Source organism: Poecilia formosa, unplaced genomic scaffold (genome assembly GCF_000485575.1).
Source record: "Poecilia formosa unplaced genomic scaffold, Poecilia_formosa-5.1.2 Scaffold43, whole genome shotgun sequence".
NCBI classification, from domain to species: domain Eukaryota; kingdom Metazoa; phylum Chordata; class Actinopteri; order Cyprinodontiformes; family Poeciliidae; genus Poecilia; species Poecilia formosa.
In genome coordinates this window covers 2239491-2262240 of record NW_006799982.1, presented here as the reverse complement: position 1 = coordinate 2262240, position 22750 = coordinate 2239491, and the positions used below count along the sequence as shown (strand labels likewise).

Genomic DNA, 22750 nt, shown 5'->3' with positions numbered 1-22750 from the left:
GTTTCAGGGGGGTCGGCTAATATAAGCCGTACCCCGAAAGTAAGACAGTGTCTTACTTTCTTTTTATCCCCAAAAGCCCCACTATGTCTTACTTTCGGGGTACGGCTTATATTAGCCGACCCCCCTGAAACCCCCGATATGTCTTACAATCGGGGGTGTCTTACTATCGGGGAAACACGGTAACTAACTTTGTGTTAAATTCAACACAACTGTAAATCTGGCAAACAAATCTGGATTAAGACCAATTTGTCATTTATGTCACACAGAGTGATGGTAATTAAGATGGTGGCAGGATTAAAAAAAAATATCTGAGGCTCCGAATGTTTAAATGTGCACCTGATATCAACCGTCATAGATCTCAACTGCTGTGGGCTTGTTTATCTTAAAAATTAACAGAAACTATGTTAAGTACATGGCCACATACTTAATTTGAAATACCAGATTTGAAACAATCACTAGCCGGCTTGTCGCACTAAACTTGTGAATTATCTGGGGAGATTGTGCAAAGAGGAATAGTCAAATCTAACTTTATTAAAGTCTGGGGCTAGGAGGGCGTGGCTTTGTAAAACGCAGTGCGGCTAATAAAATGTTGAGTCTGAATTATTTATTTTACCAAAAAGCTCCAGAGTTTCAAATTGTGATTCAAGTTGTGTCATCTTGTGAAATAAAAGGTGAAGACTTACTAAACATCAGTCATAAATTAAATTGGCAGATAGTGGTGTTTCAATTTCCCCTGCTATTTTGGAACTGAAAAAATAAATATCAAAGTTCTGCTTTCATAATATTGGATAGACCTTTACAGAGTTCTTAAAGTGCAAAAAGTGACAGTGTGTCATAGCAAACTCATATGAATGGGGCTAAAGAAAACTATAATGAACGTCTAGCAGAGGCTACGAGATCTTTCATCATACACATACATTTCTGTTCATCCTCCATGCAGACGTTCTGGGCTACATTCTGTACGAATGCTCAACGGTCATGGGAAGAGAAAGTTGGCGAGTGGAAAGGTGTTTGAAGCTCAGCATAGCCCTGTCTGAGCACTAATCTTCTAAAGGCGGAGATCTAGGTAGATTTTTGATGTCTCTTATTTCTAGAAATAGCAACACGACTGATAACTCTGTTCCAATAGTATATCAGGGAGCAGCAGTGAAGGTACACTGGAGCTGATTTATTTGTCATTGGGATGTATTTTGAGTTCAGAACATGTGCACTGTAGATTGCAGGGAGGAGGTGAAAAACAGTCATAAGTGAGAGTCATGGCAGCACAGATGGAGCAATATTTTTTTCTACTTTTTCCAAGTAATTTCACAGAATTAAGTACTGAAAGAAGATCAGTGCCTATAAGCATTCCATATGCCACAGCTGAAAAAGCACTTCTCAATAAAATACCTCATGTGGAATCAAAAATGACAGAAGAAACAAGAAGAGATGCGGTTATTGAGGGACATCCTCCATTGAACTTACCATTGTTGCCAAAGTCCAGTGAATACTTGACCACGTGGTAGTTATTCCACACATACAGCAGGTTGTCTCTTGGGTTGTAATCCACTGCAGCTATATACTGGTAGGAGTTAGGGAATGGTATATTAACTGTTGTTTCTTTGCTTTTGTCCGTGTTGTACATGTAGTCAATCTTGTTTCCTGTCCCCTCATTGTCGTCATCTTCGTACACGGTCTTAACGACGTACAGAACGCCGCAGATCATGAAAGCGTTGGACGCAGAGCGCTTGTCATAGCTGGTGTCCCAGGAGCCCTCGATGCGAAGGGTGTAAGGGTTAAGCTGGCTCACCACGATGCGTCCGTTGTTCTGTTCTGTTGCGTAGATCACCCACAGCCCGTTTTCATCCACAGCAAGGTCGATGTCCGACTTTCCCCCCCAACGGTACGGAGAGGTGTCATGGTAGTTGGCGTTGGCGATGATGGCCTCGCCGCTTTTGATCCGCGTGCGAAGGTCGAACTTTACGATGTTGCGGGTGCGCTCTTTGTTAAAGAACAGCGCACCGTCGTAGACCACAAAACCGGTCCCATCTACTCGGTGTGGCAGTTTGTATGTGGTGGTGGGGCGGCCTGCAATGAAATCCTCTTTGGACGAATACTCAGTTAGCGTGTCTGTGCGGTACGGGGTCCAGGGCATGTAGTATATCTTATCAGAGGCCTGAAGCGGATCTTTGCACCAGGCACCTGACTGGTGGTCAGACTCAAAGAGATGTTCACTTTGGTACACTCCTCGTAGAATGCCCGGGCACAGAAATACTGAGGAAAAATGAGGATAATTACACATTACATAAGCCTCACCCACGCAGTGATATGTGTCAAACATTTCCTGACAAAGTTTGTGCTCTGTTTTTCTTCACCATTATTGACACTATAAGAGTGGCAGCCTGTTACAGCAGCTTCGACCCTGTTTGAGGGTTAAAAGGGTATATTTTGTTACTGTGCTGCTGTAATAAGTTCATTTCTTTACTGTGAGATTAGTAAAGGATTATTCTATTCCATTCTATTCTATTATTACTTGGAAGTTCTTGGAATAACTGGTGCCCTGGACAACCCTCTACTTCTGCGGCCCATGGAGTTCCCCATCAAATCCCACCCCACCAGTGACCGATCGTGAACATAAACATTACAAAAGTTGTTTTGTTTGGTACCATTTTGCACTACTGACAAAGCTTTTTTTTTTTCCAATTGTCACCCTCAGGACCATGCTGTGCTCGGTGGTGAGCCATATGGTCCATGTTAAAAAAAAACAGCACTGATTGCAAGTGAATGATACTTGCATTGTTAAAGCAGAGCAGCACCATCCCTTACTTTCAACGTATTACATTCTGGTATCAGTTATGTGATAAAGAGAAAATAGCACCCTTTGTTCTACTTCCGCTCTTTCCTTCGGTTCCCCTTCCTCGCTCCCTCCTAAAGTCCTGATTAGCTTCACAATGCGCCCTCCGCTTCTCTCCTTTTCTATTTCCGTCAGTCAGCGGCAGTTTCAGAAGCGGGCACATCTTTGATCGTCTGCTGTTTTTGCAGTTGCTACAATAACTGTTTTCCCATTCCATCCTCAGCCTTCCCGTCGAGGAATACTGAGGTCATGTTTTATGAGGGATGTGGGACATGGAGTCAATTCTGGGAAGCCGTTGCAACCAATCATAGAGGTTTTTGTAATTTAACTGGAATGCTGTCACATCAGCGCGGCAGATACAGACATGCCAGATGTGGCAGATGGGGGTTTTCCTATTCTTCTTGATAGAACAATTCCAGATTTCACACGAAAGCCTGGGAATACTGATTGAACAGTCACTGACTTCTCAAAGTATTGGCGTCAGTTCAGCTTTTGAAATAGTAAATGTCAATGTAATTCTCTTCTCAATGGCTCATTATAAAAATGTACTCCAGTGGCAAGATGGAGAAGTGACATTTCCCACAATAGCATAGAATAATCCGACTCAAGAATATGTCTAATGAGATGCAGTGTTTCTAATTTTCCACCAAATGCTGCTTTGCTACAGACGGCTATCTTTAAAGGAAATGTCCTCTTGCCAAAAGTACAACGCATTCAGTTTGATCAAAAAGTGACACCCACACCCTGATTTTGCACGTGTTTGATTGACTTACCTTTTTGTTCGACTTCTGCATGAGCCACAGGCAAACGATTTGAAGAAGGAAAAAAATGCAGAGAACAAGGTAGAGAAAGAGACAAGAGACAAAAATAGATTAATGATGCAATAATAAGGAAATCACGATAATACAATCTTGGATCTCCATAATCGTCCTCATATTTCATCCTAACCTTGTGAGAGTGCCAGGATGCTCTCCATGTGTGATTGGTAATAACATTACATAAGCGTCTGAGGAGGCAGCACTGCAACAGGAAAGCTATCCGACAAGATTGCATCTCGCATATGTTGCACACGCATATGGAGACGGGAAGCAGAGATGCACATGGCAGACAGATGCGCACAAAGATGGAGAGGGGATACCCGGATGAAGCAGGTATCCCCTGCTTGGCTTGGCACAACATGGGGGAAAACACAGGAATGTTTTTGCTGTACCCCTAGTGGTCTCACCCCTTTGTGCAGAACAAAACAGAGCAAAACAAAATGACCTGAGATAATGAGCTCTATAATGTATGCTAATAACAGCAGAGCAATGAAAACTAGAAAATTGATGTGATTAGTGGAATTGCATTTCAGTGGCCTAGCCAAAAGTGCTACATAATAGTGCTTTCTGATCCACAGTGGCCCAGCTGGTGATTTGTGAACGGCATGTCATTTTTGTGAGTATGGGTGTGCAAGCATCTGTGTGTGTGTGTGTGAAGGTGGAAGCTGATTTGCTTTAACCACAACACTAGAGATGTAATTATTCATCCACCTCATAGGATGAGACAATGCTTGATTTTGGGTTAATAAGTAAAAGGCAAGACAACATTAATCAATATCCAAAATGAGAATAATTTTCACAAATCAAAGACTGTTAAAAATTTAAAAGAAAAATCAGCCCAGGTCTGACCAGTTTACACATTGCAGTTTTTAGCTTGTATAATTCTAAGGAGGCCCAATAATGTCACAAAGCATGTATAATGCTCTCTTTCTATCTTTGTAATTTTTTTAACAAATAAAAAATATTTTTCTATATACAAACCTTTTGTTTTAAACACATTTGCTGTAAAATTTGTAAAGAGCTATTGACAATGAAAGTGTAAGAAGTTTCCTCTGGACACAATCACAGAACTAACTGTATTGACATTGTTTTTGTTGTTGTTTTTTCCATCCTTTTCCAATTCTTATTGATAAAGTTTTCTTAGTTGTTCTAGTTATTTGTGTGAATGAAAATGCACAAATGACTACTTCCAATAGATGTTTTCTTTTCGAACTCTGTAATTCTTAATAATTGTTAAAGCTGCATCGAACAGATTCCAGACAGCATATTGCTGCCCTTTCATCTGTTCAAACTGATTTATCCCCCCCTTTTTTTTTTAAATATAAATGTGTTGTTATTTGGCCAATGGTAGGAGCAAATGCAAATGTCAACCCAACAGTGATCTCTGAATATTGGAAGATCTCATAGTATGAGATCTTGGTATACTATAACTCCAATTCTCTTTCACTGCTCAATCTGCAGAGCTTCACAGCACCCTGCAGTGAAATGTGCATACTTGCAAGAAAACCTCTTAAACATATGAATTTCATTCCACCTTGGTCCCCGGGGAACCCATGTGGAATGTGAACATAGCAGAAAACCTAATCCTGCAGGCTGTGCCCCGGTGTCTTTCAAGACTGTTAGAGACCTGCTGGATGGAAGTAGTCCCCTGAGATGAGAAAGGAAAGGAGGAGAGAAGAGAAGGAGGGGAGAGTCCTCAAAGGAAAAAACATTTCGCAAAACTTCTGCATGACACATGTTTATATATAGTGCACATGCACCACATTTCTCTCCATGCATAAATTCTTCAACACACCAATGCCTGAACTCATCACCAAGAACAAGACAAACACAAATGCATGTCACACACACACACACACGCACACACACACACACACACACACACACACACACACACACACACACACACAAGCGCGCGCGCACACATGCAACCATTAAATCCTTGGCTCATGAAAAATGCATGGTAACTGGTGCAGCTTAGCACAACTCCAGATAAATAAGCAATCTCTGGAAGAAGATCGTGTTGATGTCAAAACCCAACACAAGTGTGCACATGCATGTGTGCGTGTGTGTTTGTGAGTTGTTTTGAGTTAAGATATAAAATGGTTCGCCACATGCAGGCACCTCCCTCGTGAGAACTGGGAAGGAAAGCAGATAGCCTGTCTGTGTAGCAGGGTGGGTGTGAGTGTGTGACAGAAGGACTGTTATCTGTGAATTTAAAGGGACAGTTAAGGATTTTTGAAGAGAGGTTCAGATTCTTGGTCGTAAGCAGAAATGCACAGGTCCGAATTTTGCTTTGAATATGCAAAATTCAAAGCAATTTTGCATATTCAAAGCTGAATTGTGGTTCGCATAGGAAATATTACAAAAACTTATTTTAAATCAAAGATTTATAAAATTTTAAAGTCCAACACATTTTATGACAAAAGCTGAAAGTTCCAAAGGATAGAACATAATAGCATATTTTGTTCCAATATGTGCAGCCTTCCCATAATCTGCTGAATGTCTCACTCTGTCCTGAAGCTTGACCTGCTCAGTGGCTCCATTGGTTGCTCAAAGTAGTCAGTCCCTGAAACTAAGTTAACAGCTAGTCTAAGAGTCGCCAAGATTTCAAGTAAACACAAAATGGTGTTTACTTGAAATCTCCATAATTATTTTTGCCACTGCTTTGTTTTTACATCAGACAGTTGAAATGAGTGGAAACGTTTTACAACGTTCCATTCTGAAGTTTTTCACATAGGAAAATCATTGGCGCTCCATTGATGTAATTACCAGCTACTGCGTAAATTACGAGTTTAAAAATAATAGAACGGCATTAGTAAAATCATTAGTAATTCTTATAACAAAGCTGAAAGAGTTGAAATGAGGAAGAAGTCTGCTTTGGTCTTCTCTTCAGCGTTAGCTTCAGCCCACAAATATGTGTGCACATTGAATGAGAAAGCAAAGAGAGTTATGAATTTTACCCTTTTAACAGAACCTCTCTTCAAAAATCCGAAATTATTCCTTTAATTTAAATCCACTGATTCAACGCAAAGGGAGACTTTGTGGGGCAGAGGATTGAAAGAACAAGGCCTTCAAATTACAAAAGGATCTGAGGCAGCCTCCCATACACAAAGCAAAAACATGCAGAGTTCAAGGTTGCCAGCAACTAATAGATTTCAAATGAAAGTGTGGCGGACAACAAGTATACCAAATGGCAAAGAAAATGTCAAACAAATGCCATTCAATTTGTACCGCCGCTGTGTGTTTCACTAGATTAATGGACGCCTCTGCTGTGGAGCTTATTGCAAGATTTTTTTTTTATTTTTTTTTCCAGGTGTCTCTTGCTTTAATCTTTAGGACGAGGGTAAGACATCAAGCTTTCTCATAAGATCACAGCCGTTCATTTTTCTGTACGCAAAATTCGACAATATATGTCAGCGAGACATCTGTTGAAACCTCAAGGTTTTGTCAAGGGGGGACTGCGCACGGAGGATGATGCAAAGAGATGAGACATTTTTCTCCTCCGCTGTTAATTTAGCTACTGAGCGTAGCTAAAAAGAAGATGAGGGGAGAGAGAGAGAGAGAAAAAAAAAAGAGCTGTGACAACTTTGCAAGAAAACGTCCTTAATTCTAAGAGAACGTCAACAAGAAAGCAGCGCCTGTCAGTGTCTTCCCTAACATTATTCAGAACTGATTCCTGCAGAGGAAGAGGTAGGTTTTTATCAATCCACTATCACTGGCAGATCATTTGCAGAATCATTTACTGTACCTCCGCAGCTACAGAATAAAGCATGCTCATTTATTCTGAGCAAAGGTATGAATGGATATTAGAAAACATTAGCAGAATAATAGGGATGTGTCACCTGTCTTGTGTCTCATTTATTAAAACTCCTCTCGTTCATTAAAATCTGCACTACAATATTTTCGACCTGGGTGAAAGGCTCTGTCGTGGATGCCATCCCTATTACCACACTTCTTTTCTGCTTTGTCCTGTGTGCACACAGAGAGACACAAGCAGTGCTACCCTAACTGTGCTGCAGTGTAACGATAATTAGCATTTTTATTGAAAACGTATGGTTTATTGAAAAGGTGTTCGTCTTAGAGCGGAGACGATGTGCGTGGGATTCGTGTGAGGCGTGGAGGATGTGTGGCGACAGCAGCCTGAAAGCGATTATCGCTGATCTCCAATCAGTCCAAGGCCCGGGCCCAAGGTCATATCTGGACACGGCCATTTTCTGCTTTGCTTTGTCCATTATTCTACCCTCTCCCACCCCGTTGTCCTCGCATCCTCACCTGCCATCCTGTTTCATTATTTCACTCCGTGCTTTTCTCCTCGTCCGTTCTCTCCATTACTTCCTATGTATTTCCAGCACTTACCTCTCTCCCCGCTTCCCCCTACCCAGCTCTCATGCGCCGTCTTTTATCAGTTAATTCGTTCTCTCTGTTCCTCGTCTAACCCATTTCCCTCTATCTCTGTCTCAGCTGTCGCGCCGCCATCTCTCCCTCTGTTTTCTTGGTTCCTTTCCCATCTTCTCTTCTCTTGCAAGGAAACAACTGCAGTTTTTGCCCAAACAAAATGCGCACACACTTAAACAAGCAATCCTAACGGTGAGTGACTGTTTCCAGGACAACACATACACACACACACACACACACAGCTCACCTAGTGTCATCATGATGAAGTTATTCCAAAGGTCCAACCCGACAGAAGTCCTTAATTGGCCAGACAAGAAGGTTGATTTTATCTTTTAATTAGCTTTCCTAGTGAGCCAAGTTCTATTGTTTTAAATAGACTGCATGGGTATTGCATAACGTATCACTGGCTTTCCTGATTAATAATTCCTAATTGCTTTATAACAGCAGTGGAGAGAACAACGGTATGCTGAATGAAGATGAGGAAATGGATAGAAATGGCCCATGTGTCCTCTCCTATTTTAAAGATACCATCAAGCGGTGTAACCTTTTTGTTCCACTACCAAGAACAGTTTCCACTAGAAGTACAGCTGGGTAATAAGACATGGAAGCCAGGTGACCCTTTCAAAGGGTGAATTCACGTGAGTTGTCCATTTGTCTTTCGAAATGTGAAATATGAATATGGGAGCAGCAGCAACATTTTGTAATGCAACATTTACAGCAAAACATAAAGTCAGATAGAAGAATTGTCCAATAAATGTTACTCTGTAACTGAGAAAGTAAGTCTTAAAGGAATTTTTACCAGTTTTCCACAAAAGTCTCCCTTGTTGCTTCATCTCCTCACAGATTTTTTTTTTGTTTGTTTTGTTTTTTGTTTTTTGTTTTTTGCAAATTCCCCTCAAACTTCTTTTGATTTTACTGCATCCAACCTGTTGATGCATATTCAACAAATTCAAAGGATCAAAGCCCTTGCCATATGCCTCATCTGGCAGTCAGAGTTAATGCCTAATTTATCAGATTTGCCTTAATAATACCTACATATATATTATATAATATGTAAAATAATTTCCACTTAATTTAGAATCTGCTTGAGATAAAAGGCAAATAATTTATTTTCTTAGTTATATAACCTAATATATTCAGTGTTAAAGGATCAATATGACTAAGGCTACACCAATCATCATTTTGTTGTTTTCTAAGATCAGACCCATCCATGTATAACAGTTGCCTTGGTGAAGCACTTTGTGCAGCACTGTGCTAATGGATGTATGGATATTTATAGAACGCCTGCAGTGCTATGAGCGAGTATACACAGGTGGCTAATTACTGCAGAAGCTAGCTGGCTAGTTTGGCACACGACCACCACACACTCGTACCACGGTGAGCCGGAGAGGGGGAAAAAAGAGACGGCACTCGATTGTAGATTTGGAAAACAGCCAAAAACCTGCAGAGATGAGGAGCGGTGAAGGTAGCACCAGCCAAAAAATGTTGATGGAATAAAGAGGAGGGGGATGAAGGTGCATCATTTCACTGAAAACTGAACCGAACATAATTGAATTGCCTGTTTTACAACCCACTTTGAGGATTGTTTACTCTATCTGTGCAGTTGGAAACAACTCCGCCTGACTGGCAGTTGTGAGGGAAAAGTGCATCTGCAGTGGGAAGTTGTGTCTCTCTGGAGTTTGGCTCATTTTCTTTCTGCACACTTAGTTTGTGATTAGCAACGGTCGCCCTCAGAGATGATTGCTAGGTGAGTCAGATGTTTACACAGCGCCACCAGTGTGCCTACCGTCCGGGGAGACGCACTAAGAGTTATGGATATCCCCTGATGTTGCACTCATTTGATTGAGCTATAGCTGAACTTGCCTTCCAACATAATAATGATTTATTAAAGTTGGACCTTGTGCTCTTTTTTAAAAAGTCAACAGCCTGAGCGCACTGTCATGCATTTCACAAAATAAGCCATCTCTATTGAATCAGTTTGATGCATGGCACCAATTTGGAGATTTTTTCCCCACTTAATGTCTTACAAAACATATATCTGGCAGCAACCGCCGCTGACAGAATTGATTTCCTGCTTTATGCATGCTGCGTGATGGTTGACAGCTGAAGCTCCAGCCTGAATGTCAGCTTGTTCCAAGATTTCCACATTATTACACCTTTCAAAGAAAATTGATTTCATAAATATTTGAGGAATGCAATACCACGGCTCTCTGCCATGTAAAGGTTGAGGTGTTCTCCGACAGAAACATCTGAAATGTGGACTCCCGGCACCCAAAGACTTACTTAATCTTTAAACAACATGATTCTTTCTTTGTGATGTTGTAAACATTTCTCCAGGCTAAACACACCCCCAGGAGCAATGCAATGTATCACGGTGCTACCTGATCCAGACTGAGCACTTTAGACAGAGAGCTGAAGATGCTAATGCGCTGTCGACAACAACTCTCTCCTTCACAGTCCTTTCGCAGGCCGTTTCTTCATCTCTCTCACTACGACCCCGCTATCTGTCAGCCGAGCTCTCTAATGACTTTGTATCATATGCTGCCTATTTTTGCAGAGAGAAATTGTACCCACACTGACCGACTGTTCATCAGATCAGAGCGTAACTCATCTCCGATTGATCTTACTCTGCCGGTCTTTACTGCGAGAAACCCATTAACTAAGTATGTTTGCCAGGCGGTTATTTTATTTATTTATTTTTTTCAAAAGTGGGAACGCCCAAGATAAGTCCAGAATGACTGAAAGAAGGCTAAAAGCCCACAGAACGCCGGTGTGCGCATGGGCGTGAAACAGATGTGTGTGCGCACATGCTTGGCGGGGCATTAGGCAGGTATCAGGTTGTGTTTCCATCTGCTCCAGAGAGGGCTCTGATAGTCCTATTATTTAATCTGCCGGTCATTCTAGATGCCAGGCAAGAGCCGTTTAGCTCGACATAATTGAATGCTTCAGTGTGGGAGATCACCTTGGCTGTCTGTGTGGACTGTAGTGCCAAGACTGTAAGATGGCTGTGAGACAAGGACTTTAAAAGTGTTCGCAATTTTGGAAAAAGTTACAATTTCTTTTCAACAGTCAGTGTTGCTTAAGCTTGGGATGATGCAAATGTCTCAATGTATGTAAACCTCAAATAAAAATACAGCAGGTTTACAAAAACTCAGGTAGAAAATGTAAAATAAAAATATTTAACATGATCCACCAGCTTCTGACTCAGATAGAAACATCAGTGTACATTATGTTGACTAATGCAGTTGGCGTAATCTTATGCCCAACATTTATTTATTAGTTTTATTTCAACTCTTAAGTAGGAATCTCCCCTGGAAAGAAAACAGCTATAGAAGATTTGAAGAGCTTACTTTGAAAATATGGTGAAATAGCTTTCTTTAAGCCAGCTGACAATCAATGTGCAGCAATAGGTGGGTGCGGGGTAGCCCTAACTTATCCAATCTTTCATACAGATGAAAAAAAAAAAAAAAAAAAAAAACCTGGCCTTGTATTTCCCATCGTATTAAAAATGCTTTAAGCGATGAGAATGGTGTGAAAGAAAAGTTTTACTCATGGTGCATCAAGCCAAGTTTACTGGTGGAAATATCTGAAGCAGGATCTTTTTCTAATCAGCTCAAAAATGTCCTTCCAATGAGTCAGCCTGGTTAATTAGCTTTGCCATAACTTGGCAATAACAGTACAGCCAAAGTGCAACATGTAAATTGACAATTATCAGTGGGTGCCTTCAAAACTCACTGGACGCATCTTGTGAAGAGCGCCAGGGCACATCAAATTACTAGTTCTGAGTAGTGGTTAGATCATTGATCGTTCTGAATAGAGCAGTTTCGACAAAGACTGTTCAGCACCTGGGGCTTGGAAGATTAGCCGCCTAACAGGGGACACTGTGTGCATCACACAATAGATGGTATAGGAGGTGTATTTTTGAAATGACAAAACACATCTGATCTGGCTGCCCTGGTATGAAATGATTGTGCCAGAAAAAGTTGGGGATGAAAAGATCATCGTTTTTAAAAGCACAACAAAGCAGAGACAAAATGAAGAGCACCTATTCCCCCTGTGCAACCCACTTTTTTGGTTGGCCGTCATCTTAGTATTTATTCCAAAATCTAACAAAGTGTTAAGACCTATATACTTGTTATGGACCAATATAACTTTTCACATTATAAATTTCTGTTTGCTGCTACAGTAGCTGGTATAATACAGAAAGCATAAACCAAACAGATGTTTGCCAAGTTTTTAGGAAGTTATGGTTTCAAACCATTCAAGTTTTCCATTTCTCCCAGAGAGGCTGGACATTTTGGACACTTCTGACTATCATATGACTATCATACTATCATATGACTATGACAGCTGTCCTTCTACCACTTGTTACTGCTACGTGGCTGGCTAAAGAAAGGCTCCTATACAGGCAATTTAATTGTCATCAAAGTACGTCAAATATAAGGGAAAAGTTTTAAATCATGTATTCCTATTTCTTACTTTTTATCTCATAAAAATATACACTTTTAATTTAGGTATATGGACAAACAAAAAACAGCTGAACAAGCTATAATAATAGGTAGCCGTTTCTGTTTCTGAACAGTAACCGCAAAACGGCAGCACATATTGGAAAATTATAAGATTTAGCTTTCTAGTAAAGCGGATGCAGAGAAAGCATTTTGCCAAAGCTTACGGACAAACCCTCCTCACTGAGAGAGTGTAAAATAAACATCAAGGACAAAAAGATGTCTTTAATCCGCTAAGTCTCCATGATGATCCCCTTTGCATTCATTAAGCTCGGAGGGGTAACCCAGATTTTGGATATATTTTAGGAAATTGCGAGGGGAAAAAAGTGTGAAATTATTAAAGAAACCTCATGGTCATTTACCACATGTTCACAGCGTCTCTGTTTAGTCTCCTTCATCTGGCCTCACTCAGGATGGAGACATTTAACCTCAGAATAAAAATATATGTTTGTATGAATTAGATCAATGCAACATATTGCATCTACAAAGTTAAATTACAAGAATGAACAAAAAACTCAAAATGAAAATTTAGGATAAAAAATATAAAAAGCAAAAGAAATGTAAGCGGCAGTCAGAATTGTGATTATTTTCACCACTAATAAAAACAGATAATTACCATTATTTCATAACTTGTGAAAATGGTCCTTAAAGAATATTTAAGTGTATAAAACATACAGAACGAGGTGCTATCAATGAAATGCATGGTAGTCCAGCATACGTGACTCATTTTAGGACAGGAAATAAACAATATATGAGATTTTGCTACTTACTGTAGGGAACACATTCATATTGAACCTCCAGGTATTTGTATGTCCCCGGACACGGATCAGGGAAAACATCAGGCCCTGCCACCACGGCACACTGTGTACGGTTGTTGCATCTGTAAGACAAACATGAGTGGAAAGTTAAAAAATACAGCTAACCAGTTTATGTTTTAGAATTCTGAACACGGAGCTGCACGATAGATGATGTAACACAGTAGGACCACAGCGATGTATTGTTAGGCCCACAGCTGCTTAATAATATTTTTCACAAGAACAATGAGATACATTTAGTGGCCGTTATAAGAAAAGTGTTTTTTTTTTTTAAAAAACAACAGCAATTTATGGAAATGAAGAAATTGAACGATATGTAAATTATAGGTTGGATAATTAAACTTAAGCCAAATAACTCCAACACAAAGAAACTTGATATATTGAAGTATGTTGCAGTCTCAAATGATTCATCCAACTCTAATCTCCCGTGTTCATTTCACACAGGCTGATTTGAGCTACTCTTAGTAGCCCAACCATCTGGTATAGTTATTAAAGAAAATCACCAAGGTCAGTTTTAATGAGCAAGGTAGAAGGTGAAGTTTCAGTGTAATCAAATGCTCCTATAGCCATAGCAACTCCTGTGTCTCTGAATAGTGCAAAGAAGGAATGGAAAGACACAGTGTTGCATGTGTTTTTTAGTGTGTCAGTACGCAGTTACTATCCCAGTTTTACCAAGAAAAAGTTGGATTTGTGGAACAACAGTGTGCAGAAAGTGTCAGTGACAGAAGAAGTGATAGCTTTCACTGAAACACAAACTACTACTAACACCTTTGCCAAACCAAATTGAATATTCCATGTCTGTGTAGCTGAAACATGCACACTTCCGTCTAATTCTCTGTTCTCAAATAAATGCCATGTTTGTGTCTTTTTGAACAGATTTTATAAATATGCAAAATCTAAAGAAACGTCTCTCAAATGTACGCTGGAACAGCTGTTGTTTTCCACACCTGTCACCAATCAAGTAAAATTCTAAAAGTAAGGAGAGTTCATATATAGCACCTTTCACAAAATAATAATAATTAAAAAAAATACAATGTTCACAGTGAAATCATGCAAATACATCAGAGACATGAAATATATGACTGACAAGGATAGCAAAGGCAACATGAAAAATTATATACCATCAGTTTCTGTTTGGATAATTTGAGGTTTTATGTATATATTTTTATAATGTCACAAATATGCTCAGGAAGTCATTCAAAGCTTTGGAAGTTAAAACCATGATAATAAATTGTAAAAAAAAATAACTGGTAATCAATGGAGCTCAATCTAAACATAACTTTTCCATACTCTTCTTATCACTCTAGTAAGACGGTCCTTTGTTTCAGTTTTCAATCAGTCAGCGAATCATTTAATCAAACAATTTAACCAATAACTAGTTTTTTTTTTTTTGTTTTTTTTTTGTTTTGTTTTGTTTTGTGGGAGTTAAACAAAATACAAACGTACACAAAACCATCAAACACAGAAGAAAAGCCTGAACTAAATAAATAATAGAAAAACAATATTAGACAACTCGACTAATGCAAAATACAACGTACGACCACATTCCACATTTCATACAAACTAAAGACAAGGACTGGTAAAAGACATTAGAATAATTTTCTTAAAAAGGAACGTAAGGCACAGATAATTATGTTCTGTTCATAATTTACTTTATTTTGAAGTATTCATCTAGTGGGCCCATGAGGAAGGGCATTGCCAAAGCCTGATGTTGCCATGAGCATGTGTCGTTGCTGGGATGGTGTGTTCAGAGTGATGGGCAGGGTTAGCTGTCCTCACACATAACCTCACTGCATGCGGACCAAAATGTTTGTGTTTGACTGCATTTAGTGGTTTGGGATATTTGCCTTTTGTTTTTATTTCTATATTTACTTTTTTACATTTATTTTACTCTCCTTTTATTGTGATATACGTCTTCCAGTTTGTACCTTGTAAAGCTGAGTGTATACGGGTAACATTTAGTTTCATTCTTCCTCTGTTAGTAAAAGCCACATCTGCTCAGACGCATACAATTTCATGATGCACTTCTCTGCATTCATCGCCCACCCCCGACATTCAGGTGTCGTTTCTGTTTAAGGCCTCTTTATGTTTTAAATGTAGCAGACCACACACACGCTTACTGGTACTTGTGAAGCAGACACTATAGTAATGAAATTATTGAGTTCACTTGTACGCAAGATGGCCCACAATGGTTGCTGAAGAGCTGTTCACAAGGACACGACAAGAGTGTGTCTAAGCGTGTGTGTGTGTGTGTGCATGTGTGTGTTCAGCAGCAAGAACAATAACCTGCCTTTAAAAGTGTTTTGACCCAGACTCTGGATAATTAATTCTAATCACCAAGAGGGGTAAGGGGGGGGGTCTCTCCTTTGACACACAAAATGTAAGTATTTCTCACTCCTAATAAAGCAGGTAATGTAAGACAGCACACTTTCTCTGTGTGCATGTTTATAAGCATGTACAATAAGGTGGGCAGTGATAAAAATGCACACATCAGATTTATGAGTAGGTGTAATTAAACAAGCCACGCAAGCAAAGGTGATTTATAGGGGGGCCTGCTGGTGCCCATAATTTATCATGACAGATATACGTTATAACATTAAAATGCTCTTCACACTGAAGTGCCACTTTATCTCAATGGTACTCCTTGATTTAAATGAATTATTGAAATAACACGCATGAAGAATACGTTATGTAGAGAGGACAAAGGGGGGAGATATGAGAAGAAAGGGAATATTTTAAGATGGGTTATTAACTATATTTTTTTTTCCTCTGAATATTCCCTTTCAATTAGTTAAACTGATCTTGCTTTCCCTCTGTGCACACCTGTCAAACAGACGACATTTACATTAGAAGCAGTCAGACTCTCCCATTGAGATTTTTTTTTTAATGAGCATGTTGGATCCCTCAGGTCTCCTTTTTTCATAGTATCATTCAACAATTAGAATAATGAAATATGCATGAGAGATAATTTGATTTCCAGTGCAACATGCATGTGTGAGAAAACGAACATTGGCTGCGGACTACTTGCCGTCACGTTCGTGGTGCTTCCTGCTGACCAGTTTGTCAGTGGTCAATTGAAGGGTTACTAGAGTTTAAAAGGTTCAGACTGCATGTGTTGCCACGTCTGTCATATTCTAATAACAATACATGTCCCTCCTCTCTCTCTCTCTCTCTCTTCTTTTTTTTCTCGCCTCTGTGCTTTTTAATTTCTTGCCCCGGTGGCTTCATCATCGGTCACCTGTCACCAGTGCAACTTGTGGAGTGAGGAGTGGGAATGGTATAAAAGTGACATGCTGCCACAAGTTTGCTCACAACTCCCACAGATGAACACAAATACCTGGGACACGGTGGTGAATCAGAGCACAAAATGCCGTTTAATGATCTCGCATCTTTCCCATCATGAACTAAAAAAAACAAAAAAAAAAAACAATCCATCTGCTGCTTTTGATGTCATTTCACCTGCTGACAAGTAGTAGTAGGAGTAGGAGTGCGTTTCCTCCTACAGGAACGGGATTGATATTAATTATTTCCGTACTAAGTCTTTAAGGAGAGGGGATGTGAACACTGACAGCACAGAGGAAGTCAGCTGCTTTGTAAAAGTAATGTCTTGTTATTATAGAAGGAGGAGGGAATATTCCGTCTGAAAAGCAAGGATCCAACAGAATTGGCTAGTACAACCTTCATGAAGACCGTTTTATTCATTGTGGAAATTCCACCTTGGTTTTTTTGGATAAACCAATGTGGCCTCTGTTCATAAAAAACCTCTTCATATCTTTGTTCTGTTTGGTATAGAGAGTGTCCACACCACCAACTGTAACATTTATAGAGAGGGGCGGGGGAGCTGTAGCAAACTGTGACATTCACAAAACATTAGGTTTTTTTGGGGGGCGGGGGGACAGAAAGGAGAATTTAATACTTTGATTTGCGTCTGGTCTACACCAGAACGAGACAAAGCAAAAGTGTGCCTGAAAACCGAATCTAAGATTACATCCCTTTTAGCTATTGCCATTTTTTTTTTCTTGTGTTCTCATGTTTAAAATCTTGTCAACTGTTCATTTCAGTTTGCTACAAGAAAAGTAAATGACTGGATTTATGCGGACATGAACATTTTCACTAAAAAATTAAAAAATAGGCCATGCACTAACGGAAGCTGTGCATTTTTGTGCACATATTTCTGCTTTATGACACTGCAAAAAAGGTTTCATGGCAGACTCACAAAGCACTGAAGGTTATTGACTAAATAAAGGGCAGGGAGCAAAGATTTGACAAAATCCCTTGTGTGCTGTATCTTTTCCCAATCACTCCTCTCTCACTCCGCCTATTTCTGTCTGCAGCACCTTTCATTCCTTCTTCTCCACACACTTTCTAAGCCAAGATAATAAACCAATTTTTTTCTGCCTTTGTCTTCATCCTTCCCGTCTAGGAATTATTCCTCTCAGTTCCTCCTTCTTTGTCTGTTGTTCCGACTATCATTCTTTTCTCTGTTTATCTGTCCTAAACCCACTTAGCTGCAGTTTCCGAAATCACACACACACCGATATATGTGGTAGGCCTCTTATTGCTGCCTCCGTTCTCTGCCTTCTTCTTCTTTCTCTCTCCGTTGCCTTAATACCTTTCTGATCCCTGACTCCCTCAGGGCGTCATCTTCAGCCTCCCTCTGTTTCTCTCACAATCCCTCCATCCTCAGTAAAGCCCAAACTGACGTCACCGCGCTAACGGAGCCAGTACCCTGATTCACATCCAAAAATGACTCCCTTATGTCCCCAGTACCTCCATCGCCTTCTGTTTTTTTTTTTCTTACAAAAAAAAAAATCTGCCTGTCCTTCAGTCAAGCAGAACACCAAAACATCAGCAAAAACTCACAATTTTCATATTCCACACATCAAATAGATGCACAGATCATCCATGCACAACCCCATACACCTTTACAACCTATTCTCAACACAGTTCTTTGTCTTTTCCTCTTTTATGTTAATTAGCATGACCACATCAAAGAAGGCTGTGCCCTGGATACGGACTTGCCTGCTGTTTTTTCTTTCACACAAACAAACCATTCACTAGCAAAGTTGAGCTGTGGCGAGCGGGGAATAAGGAGGCTGTGTTTCTGCAGTTGGTGCTGCTGCTGCTGCCGTTATTGTCTCTGATGTTTCGGCACAACTCCTTTCTCTTCATGCCTTCCTCTCCCTTTCAATCATCTGTGCGAATATAAAGGACCATGTCACTGATTTGACGAGGCTGTCAGCGGCGGACTGAGCCCGTGCGTGTGGCAACATCTGTGTCTGAGCAAATGTCAACCTGCGAGCAGATATACAACACAGAGAGGGCATTGTGTTTGTGTGGCAGCCTGCGCACGTGAAAGCGTTAAAAGAAAAAAAGGACAATCATGTGTAATTACAGGACAAGTAAGATGTAAAACTAATCCTGATGACTTGCGAGAAGTTTCTGAAAGTTAAGTGTGAGGACCAAAATGAAAGCTGTATTCACGTCAGACCAATACGGATTCCCTCCCAGAGTCGTCGTCCCCAAGAGTGTGAGCACACACAACGCATCCAAAGCCTTCTGGAATAGACCTCTCTTAAGTTATTTTGTTAAATTTCCACACAAACAACCCAAAGGCTTTTATTGTTTATTATTGTGAACACTGTGTACGCTGCTATTAAATGTTTCTCCTTTGTTGTTTTTGGAAAAAGTCTGTGAACACTAAGATGGAACTGTGCGAACATGACTTCAGTAGAAGTCAGTAAAACTACCTTTAAATACATAATGCAGTGATTAATTAGTCATTAGTTTGTGATGAGTGCGCTATGTCATCTGTAAGTCTGAAAACTGAACAAGTAATTTTATTCTACATGCATACACATAAAAATATTCGGACAACTGGATCTAATCTTGGAAGACATAAACTTGACATTTAACTTTTAAACAATGAAACCAAAAATGTATTTATTTGACATACTTAAATGCATACATACTACTTGCTGCATTGTTTTTTTTCTTAGACAAAACAGCAAATAGCCCGTTCCAAAACAAGAAGAAAAACCTTTTATGGTTGTTGAACAATTTTAAAAGTAAAAACTAAAGTGGTCCTTTTATTAGGCCACTTAAATAAGACAATATAAGAGCAACTAATTGCCTTTTGATGTAAATTAATTAATAAAATGAGTCCACAAGTGTGTAATACACTCTGAGTATAAGTACAGCTGTTCTGTAAATGTCATCACCCTGAACACAGCATCATCCGCATTGTGAAACATGGAGGTGGTAGCATCATGGAGTGGAGATGTTTGTTTTCAGCAGGGACAAAGCAACTGCACAGAGTTTATGGGTTGATGGATGGAGCTAAATACAGAGGCAACTGTGGAAGAAAATCTGTTACATTGAAAAGTGATTCTCCAAAGTATTTATTCAACGAAGTTGAATCGTTTTCCATATCACATATTTCAGATTTTTATTTTGGGCATAAGTACTATTGCAAGTCACTATTTAGAATAATCTCAGACATGGAAAAATGTTTTATCCTGGGCGCAAATCCAAGACAAACGTGATGCCAAACTGCAGTGTATAACAGCATAAAGAGATTCTCACTTAATTAAATAAAAATTAAAATCACATCATAATCCATCCGGCCATTTTTTGTGCCTGCTAGTGCTTGTTGCAGATAGTTTGTTGCTTATCTTTAGTAGTCAATGGGCAAGCTACAGGGTGGAAAATGTAAAAAAAATATATATTCATAACCATAAACTATATTTGATTGTGTAATATGTTCCATTACTGTATTGCTGAACAATCTTTTGGCTCCTCTTTTCACGCCATCAGGAACACGGATGGTGGAGAACACAGAGAAATCTCTGGGTGGGCCTCCCTTAGAGAGTTGTGCAATGTTCTGAACATGCAATATAGATTCCTTGTGTGAATGTCACCGACTTTTTCTTGCTTTTTTTTTTTTCTCCCACGCTGCAAAGAGACATCCAGAAAACAGATTTGCTCATAAACTTATGGAAGAAATATAGTCTCATTAGAATCAGACTGGTTTTACACACAAAATGTTTATCCAGTGAAATTGCTTATATAACTTATGTTTGCTTTATATTAGCATTAAAAATTTCATCTGCAAAAATTCTAAGCTACAAAATAAACATTTTTACTTGCATACATTCAGGAACCAGGTTGTGACCTTCTGGTGACCCAGGCTACAGCCATCGGCACTAGATGGAGTCCAGTAGCTTTTAGCCTTTCAAATTTCGCTTCATTGGTCTGGGCCAGAGGTGTGTCTCTTAATGTCTAGCTGTGCGAACCAGCTAACTGTTTGAAACCTGATCAAATTTAATTGGCTAACAGATGCTTGACTTGACTGATTGCTTTGGCTTGAGTCACACAAAAGGTCACCACATTTGAAGGCAATTTTTTTTGCAGGCGAAATTTTAACAATGGTATATTTGTTGGCAAATTCAAAGAAAAAAAAATCGTTTGCATGATTACGCAGGACGAAAATTCAGTGTTATAATTCAAGATTGTAGTGAGACTACATGATGTTATCTGTCCAGCACTATGGTGATTCTAAAATTACACCCTAGCAAAGTAGCAGTACTCAAATGGAAATGGTTTAGACACAATTTTTCTTTTTTAACTACCTCATCAAAGTCCAGGCCTACATCCAACTGAACATCTTCGATGGTGCTTGAAATCTGCTGACTACAGTTGGTTTCAATTCAGACTGATCTCGAGCTATTTGAAAAGAAGCTGCAAGAGACGCATCCCAAGAGACCTAGAGAAGCACTTGTTGTGGGAGATGGTTCTACACTGTTCTTCCACTTCACATTTATGGACTACTTGGAGCTGCTCCATCACGTTAAGGCACAATGAAATACAATGGAGTGGAGCGTGCCACAAGGAAAAGTGTGGAAAAAAAATCCATGACCTCTAAATTGTTTTGACAACACTTTTCAAAATAACCTACTAACCTGTATTAGTCTATCAAATATGACCAAATATGAGGAAAAAAACCTGAAAAAAGAAAAAAGGCATGCATATTTTTACAAGGCATGGTATGTGGGGAATTATGCAAGAGCACATTTTAGAAGGCTCGACATAGGGGGAAATGATCTGAAAAGATTCAAAGAGGAGTTTAAAGCAGTCGCTGTCAGAGCATGATGGGAAAGCATATTAACATGTTTGCCTTGCAACCAAGAGTGTCTACTCTTTAATTAAGAACGCATTAGAGATTATGCTATATACAGCATATATTCCAAATAATTTATTTGTTACTTCCAGAGTAATGTGCCGGGACGCAAATTACTGTGAGAAAAGTAAAGCAGAAACTATTAAATAAAATAGCTAATAAAAACATTACATTCACATCCAAAATGCATCCATAAAATGACAATTTGTGTAGCACTATAATGATACATAACATTTTATTCTAAGCGAAATTTAATAAAGTCTCTTATGTAGAGACAAATTTATTCAATAAATTGATAAATCCCAAATCAAGGATGCCATAAATGAGAGGAGAACAAAAGGGAAGAGGTGACGACTCAGGGCTCCTTATGCCCAGCGGGAGCTGAGGAAAGTCATTTGACAGCAGAAAGAGTTACAATATCTTGCTACAGGAGAAAAAGCCACTGTCTCCCCCTCTCCATCCTCTATACACTACACACATGAGATTCCTCCACTACTGACCTCAATTCTGTCTTATTGGATCCTGATGTGGTTATAGACACATATTCAGAAGGGCTCTTCGGAGACGGACAACTGAAGTGATGGAAGCGCATTGAGAACAGGAAGTGGAAGGAGAGGAGCAGCGGGGAGAGAGAGATAGACAAGGAATGTCGTAAGTAATTGAAGATTGATGCAGGGTTTGTGATTGACAGAAGGGAGAGATAGGGAGCAAACCAAGGGGGCCGGTGTGTTTGTACACGTCTGTGTATATGTCTACCTTGGGGGATGTATGGAAGCAGATGCATCACACCTGTACCAGACCAACCACACTCTACTGATGAAGAAATGACAGATCTGTCTCACTTTTTGTCTTCCTACCCCCTCCAACACGGCGCACACACACACACACACACACACACACACACACACAAGTGAGAGCAACACCAACACAGCGTGTGGAGCTCACTGAATGTGTCTCTGTCAGCCTGTCAGACAAACCACAGGTAAAATAATGTTGTTTTCCCAACAGGGAAAACTTTGAAATGTGTTATATTATTAATATTTGGCTGGAGGAGGCCACCTTCTCACATCTGTCACATGTTTTCTTTTTGTTAGATTTCTTTTCTTTATTTAAAAAAAAAAAAAAGCTTTTCATGCCCTGAAATGCATGTACGCACACACAGTGACTATATCACATGTATTGCTTGCTGGATGGTTTGTAGG

At 39.6% G+C, this 22750-nt stretch overlaps 1 protein-coding gene across 12 annotated transcripts in view; it reads right to left on the bottom strand.

Moving 5' to 3' along the window:
- Window positions 1-22750, bottom strand: part of adgrl3.1 (adhesion G protein-coupled receptor L3.1) — a 161532-nt gene that overhangs the window by 78590 nt on the left and 60192 nt on the right. For all 12 annotated transcript variants that reach the window (XM_016671295.1, XM_007551706.2, XM_016671296.1 and 9 more), the window contains exons 5-7: window positions 13325-13434; window positions 3607-3621; window positions 1465-2253 (exon numbers count right to left, since the gene is read on the bottom strand). In XM_016671295.1, the coding sequence (XP_016526781.1) occupies window positions 1465-2253; window positions 3607-3621; window positions 13325-13434 (914 nt within the window). The remainder of the gene's footprint in view (window positions 1-1464; window positions 2254-3606; window positions 3622-13324; window positions 13435-22750) is intronic.